Source organism: Solanum stenotomum, chromosome 5 (genome assembly GCF_019186545.1).
Source record: "Solanum stenotomum isolate F172 chromosome 5, ASM1918654v1, whole genome shotgun sequence".
Lineage (NCBI taxonomy): Eukaryota > Viridiplantae > Streptophyta > Magnoliopsida > Solanales > Solanaceae > Solanum > Solanum stenotomum.
Window position 1 is genome coordinate 62,262,060 of NC_064286.1, and position 6,582 is coordinate 62,268,641.

General features: G+C 28.9%; 1 protein-coding gene across 1 annotated transcript; it reads right to left on the reverse strand.

Annotated features, from left to right (window-relative positions):
• Positions 1–1,967: 1,967 nt before the first annotated feature.
• On the reverse strand, positions 1,968–5,585 carry LOC125865671 (uncharacterized). The gene is made up of 3 exons (XM_049545877.1): positions 4,553–5,585; positions 3,149–3,344; positions 1,968–2,423 (listed from the first exon to the last, which is right to left on the reverse strand). Exons 1-3 carry the CDS (start codon positions 5,213–5,215, stop codon positions 2,005–2,007), a joined length of 1,278 nt encoding a protein of 425 aa, XP_049401834.1. The 5' UTR covers positions 5,216–5,585; the 3' UTR covers positions 1,968–2,004.
• Positions 5,586–6,582: the final 997 nt, after the last annotated feature.

A 6,582-nucleotide genomic window follows, 5' to 3' on the forward strand; every position in this document is an offset into this window, starting at 1 on the left:
TATTATGTTTGTTATTTCTGAAAGTTTCTCTTTAATTTTTGCTTCTTAGCAATCGAACTTATATTTAGTGAAACATAAGTTCTTTAGAAACTGAAGTCATACTCGATCATAACTTGTGGGGCATTATGATATAAAAATATAAATTTGTGCCTAGTAAAAAAGTGATATGTCATGAAGAACAAAAATCAAAGATCAACACAAATTAGGGATAAAAATACAAATGAACACATATTAGGGATAAAAATACAAATGACCCCAAAATACGCCTCCATTAAGTACAAATCAATGAGATCTTATTATTAGTGTCGATATTTAAAGAAACTCACATAAATCTCTAAATTTGAACATTTATTTTGACTCAATCCAACTCATATCAAGCCCCACCTTCACCATCCCCTAAAAAAACCAAAAAAAGACAGATAGTTATTTGTCTAAACATGATTAGTTGATGGTATTCACTATAAATCTATAATGCTTTAAGGACCAAAAGATGGAATCTATTTCTTCACAAACGAACTTTAAACAATATGGGGCAACAATTTATGGATTCCACTATCTTTTTTTAACTTTAGTGTTTGGTGATTTTGTTGTTAATTATATTGTACTTTAATGGACAAATATAATATCATGAATATGATATAATATAAGCTCCTCATTCACTTTATCTTTTTGGCTGCTTCCATTAACAATTATAAGCAATCCCCCCACCATCATCATTATCACAATACTAATTCATATTTCACTATTAGCATTGCAAATGGACTTTAATTGCCTTTTGTTTTAATAGAAAAATATATAATATTTGATATGATTTGGTCAAGCGAATCTACATACTAAAAATTAAATTAGTGACCTGATCGTATCATAGTTGGCCACGTGTATAAAATAGTATGTCAAAATCGGATATATATTTTGTTGAAAAATCCTGGCATGAATGAGCACTTTGTGAATAACAATGGTATAAATGACCTTTTCTCAAAGTTCGATTAGCATTTTATGCTTTAAAAAATGACAAGGATTAGTCACGATAATCTTGATTAATCACCATTATTATGCTTATTTAGAATGTTTTGTGGTAGGTGAGTTAATTCCCACATAATCATTGTTAAATTTTGTCTGATTCCATTTGTTCAATAGAGACTGTTTTGGAGCTTTTATAACGGTAATCAAGGTGAATTCTAATTAACTTATATATGACGTGTTAGTAAGGATAACTATGATTAAGAAAATCTTAAATTAATCCTAAATATTATGGTCTACATATAATAAGTTTTAGTTCGTTTTGACAATCTATTTGTAATCACTAGTAGTTAACTGTGATAATCTAATGATATATGTCCTTTACTACCAAAAATAAATAAAATTTAAAGTGAAAGGTGAAATATGTATTTAGTAAGTACATTTTTTACTTTGGACACAGAGAAATAATATTCTTTGCTTAAAATCATATCAAAGAATTGATTCTTTCCAACCTAGACAAGCTTTCTTGAACTTCAAGTTCATAAAAAGTTGCACCCATGGCATGGTACAGATACAACTACCCATCTTTATAGTGGAAGTGTATAAATTAAGCAAAACGTATAGTCACTAAATTAATAGTTATTAATTAATAAAGTCATTTTGATTTTTTGTAACAAAGAAAGTGATTGAAGTAATGATTAACGTGAACAGTCAAAAACATCCAAATGGTAATTATCTCATAAATCATTTTTGACTTTTTGTAACAAAGAAAGTGATTGAAGTAATGATTAACACGAACAATAAAAAATATCCATTAATCAGATGTGAAATTCTTAGATTTATCTAAAGAATCATTAGAAGATTTATTTCTTAATGACATTTCATATTTGTCTTTAATTAAGTGGCAAAATAGTTAAGTAATTTATAAACACAACAAAATTAAGTTTCCAAAGGATTTATTGGTATTATACTCTGTGAATGTTTTTCAACGGATTTTACATCAGAAATCCTCCAATGAAACGTCCATTAGAAATTCACGTTTTTTTAGGAGTGAGCTAAATGAATTAGCTCCTCTCCTAATTCGTCAACTAACAATCCAAATATAGAAAAAGCAAATTCTATCGCGGTTTCTTCTCTTTGATCTTGAAACTCATTCCAATCATCAAACTCACTTTTCAAATTCGATTTTACCATCATATCGATGGTATTTGATCTTAATTCTTGCGATGATAAATCTATCTTCTTGCATTCTCTTCCAAAAACGGCTTCTCCATAGTTCAAACTTTTAACTTCAAACTTTTCCTCGAAAATCAAGTTAAAAACTTGACATTCTTCTTCCTCTACGCGATCATCATCTTCTTCTTCTTCTTCTTCCTCGAGTAATATTTTCTCGAGTTCAATTGGATCTAATTCAGCCAATTTCTCGAATCGACGAAGCTTAGACAAAAGTTGTTGTTGTGCTCCTATTAAAAAGAACACAAGATCACATTAATTTTGAACATCTTCAATAATCTCTAAGCTTTTATTAGCAAGCATAAATATAAAAGAAGAATATAAACTTAAAATAGTCTATATATAGATGTATACTATAAGTATAACTATGTATAATTAACGTATACTGGCTAGAAAAAATAAGTTAGAATATGGCCTACTAGGGCAATGAGTCATATATTTGTGTAAGGACAAAGTGATGTCATATGTCATATTCATACACGTACAAGTACAACAGCCACACGTACAACATTGTGATTAAGACTTTTGATCCCACACACAACAAATTAAATAATTCAAAATATCAATATCAGCATAATCAAAAAGATACTCAAATGAAATGACTTTACATTTTATATATACTATATATATATATATATATAAAATGTCCTGAATAAACCAGAGTTTCCATAACCATTGAAAATGACTTCACAACCAATTTTATTTTAAAAAAAACTATATTACGTGTACTGCTACAATAACATACCCAGTGTAATATCACAAATAGGATATGAAGAAAACTGGTGTGTACGCGACCTTAGCTTACCCCTATCTTCTGATAATAAAGAGATTGTTTCTAATAGATTCTCGATTCAAGTAAAGCATACTACACTATTCAATTAAATTCAAAGATAGCACAATTCTTATTTTAAAAAAAAAGAATTCAAGAATATTAAAATTATTTTATCGTACGTACTTTGTACAAGTGCATAATTGCAATCGAGATCAGAATCCTCATCCTCATCCTCGTCCTCGTCCCTGTTTGCATGTCCATCCTCCTCCTCAAATGGAGGATCCAATACAGAAACTGGACTGCATTGCTCTTTATCTTCTTCTTCTTCTAGTTGATCAATACTTGCCAACCCTATAATTGTTTCATAATTTTCTTTGTCCTAAACACAAAAGTCAAATTAATCTTCCAATTTAGTTGGTAAAAAACTACTAATATAATATAATTCTAGCTGAATTAAACTCGTTTTTGAATGAGACATCCATCCAATTTTAACTATCATTTTAACTTTTTTCACGTTTTGTTAAAAAGAAGGAAATAGGGCTGACTTTTATTCAAGACAAGTTAAAATTCATGAACAAGCATACGACCAGAATTTAATGAAAAATTTGTCTTTTTATGGGTCCAAAATTTAAAATGACAATATATTTTATTGTCATTTTCCTTGAAAGTACTATTTTCCAGACAAGGCCTAATAGAAAAAAGATTTTATATTGGCAGAGGCGTGATCTCAAGTACAATTACCAAAACATGAAAAAAAATGTTTTTATTTGATATTCCATCCGTGTCAAAAATCTGGACTAATTTGAATTTGTGTTAAGATAAAATACTTTTTATCAAACATAACATTTCATACTTCCATATTTAGAACTCGAATTTCATATGTCTGATTAAAGATGAATGAATAGTTATTATTGTACCGCAACTTATTGTGATCCTACTTCCTTCATAGGAAAAGCAAAATAATTATTCTGTAATTACTATATGAGTAATTTAAACTCATATGTACACTTATCCAAACAGAAAACCTTTTAATATAATGATTTCGATAAAAAAAAATATATGTTCGATATATTGATAATCAAATAAGCATATATTATTAAGTAGTACAATTATATATTTGAGACTCTTTACATATTATTTCCTCAGTTCCAATTTATATCATTCGACACACTTATTTTTTAATATATTCAAAAAAAAAAATTCACAATTTTATAATTTGGTCGGTTCAAAAAATAAGTCACAATTATAATTAAAAAACCTTAATTTTAATTTTTTTTATCTTTAATAAAATTATTATTATTATTATTATTATCATTTTACATAGGTTAAGTTGAAAATTCAGCTAATCAACTAATTGAGTTAGTAAAATCCGTCTCACAAATATATACTATATTTATTTTAGATCATAATTTTAAAAAACCGCAAATTTTTATTATATTGTCACATGAATTTTTTACAAAAAGAGTACTATACTCTGAGACTTGGTATAAAAGATTTAGTAAATTTAATTGTGTAAAAAAGATTTAGTAATAATTTTAGAATCATAATGACTCACGGATAGTAACCGACAAAAGTAAAAAGACAAACCTCTTTCTTGTGACAAACCGGAGAAGATGCCGGCGATGTGAATTCCGGCGATACATAGCCGGAGGTCGACGGGCATCTTTGAAGAGAAAATCTAAAAGGGCTTAACGGAGACGAACCAAAATCACCATAATTGCTATAATTCTCCAAATCAATTAACTTCCCTTCATTGATTTCACTGTTAACTCTGCTATTATTACACGAACATGAGAAACTTTTTTCACCATTTTTATCGCTATTTCGATCCTTCAATTTCTTCAAAATGGACCCAAAAACCCCAAATTTCACCTTTTTGATTTGGGTTTTTGGTTTTGATGAACTCTGTTGTTTTTGAATCCTCATTGCAGCTTCAAGAAGCAGAGCAGCTGTTCTTGCAGGTACATTAAGAACAAATCTCCCATTTTCCGGGCTCTTTGCCGGCGCCGGCGAAGGTAAACACAAAGGGGATTTTCTTAATTCCGGTGATTCTCCGAAGGAGAAAAAACAAGTATTTTTGCATAATTTAGATGATGGGGTTTGATTAATTTGCTTTTGAAATTTTTTGATTTGTAAAGAGGAAGTTTTAGAAGAAGAAAAATTAAGTCTTTTGAGATGAAAACGTTTATTAGCAGTGTAAAATGGTTCTTGATCTTCCTTTAAAAGCTCATGCAAATGCTTCTGTGCCATAATTCAACAAAAAAAAAATGAATTTTCTTAAAAATTCAAGATTTATAAATTGGTTGTGGGTTCTGAAAGTATAAAATGCAAAATTGAAGAGAATTCAACATAAAAAAACAGAGAAAGTTGAACAGATATAAGTAAGAGGTGATTTAGAAGATCGAGGCAATTAATTTACTATAATGTTGGTGAATGGTGAAACAAATTAATTTACCTATAAAAAGACAAGAAAAGAGTACTCTGAATGTAATTTGTGGTAAATTTTCTGATTCAATTATTGAAATGGCTGTAACTGTAGTTGTAAGACTGTTTTTTTTTGTGTAGCAGAAACAGATGGCAAGGTTGTGATAACTAGTTGCATAGGTCTCTATTAATTAGCACAAAACTGGCTCTTTCTGTCTCTATAATATAATATGTGTGCGTGTGGGTGGGAATTTCTAGGAAATGTAGGGATTAGGAAACACAGAGGGTGCAAGTGATGTGTAGTTGATTAGTTTTTATTATTTTTTTCTATGATCGTGATGTTCGAGTCAACTTTCGTATACTTTAACTAACTTCATTGTATTTGTCACTTCTAATCAACAACAAGCATCATGTAACTCTTTTTACCAAGGTTAGGATAGATGAGAAGAATAATCTAGCCATTTAGGACAAAGGCGGACCTACATAGAGTCTATCAAGTGCTCGAGCATCCATTAACCTCGTCTCGGAATCTATGTTGAAATTAAGAGGTATTTGTATAAAATTATCATAGAGCACTCAATGAATAAATGATTTGATTGGTCCATTGGCTCTTGGGTGGGTGTTTAAGGTTCTGTTAGTGTTGTTGAACCTGATTTATTATTTGGTTGGCAAGTTCGGAATAACTAATCACGGAATTAATAATTGGTACTGCAATAAGTATTGCTCTCCTTGAGTGTATAGTAATCTCGGGATAAAATAGGTAATGACAAAGATATCCATTTAAATCCTTTTTATACATCTTTTTTTACATTCATGAAGGGTAGCTTTGTAAATAAATAACTTGTCTTAAGATTTATGCAATGCATATTATTTTGAATACAACAAACTAAACACTCAATACGAAATAATCTCAACATAATTTATCTCAGTATAACTTATTTCATTATAACTAATTACATCATAACTTGTATTCAAATCAAGCAACTACTTTCATCACGAAGAGTTAGAAACACATTTAAAATTCTATTTTTTTATGAATTTCATATCTTAACATATGCTATTATTATATTTATATAATATAGTTCAATACTAAATTGATCAAATATTTATATACAAATCGACTACGGATCTATGTAGGCCAATTCAACTCATGATGTGTTTTAATACGAAAAGACTGATCGCTAAAATATGAA

Coding starts and splice junctions, on each gene's coding strand:
- LOC125865671 (XM_049545877.1), bottom strand. CDS start 5,215: ATGGCACAGAAGCATTTGCATGAGCTTTTAAAGGAAGATCAAGAACCA. Junction 3,345..4,552: donor CGGTTTGTCACAAGAAAGAG/GTTTGTCTTTTT, acceptor TTTTGTGTTTAG/GACAAAGAAAATTATGAAAC. Junction 2,424..3,148: donor CAATTATGCACTTGTACAAA/GTACGTACGATA, acceptor TCTTTTTAATAG/GAGCACAACAACAACTTTTG.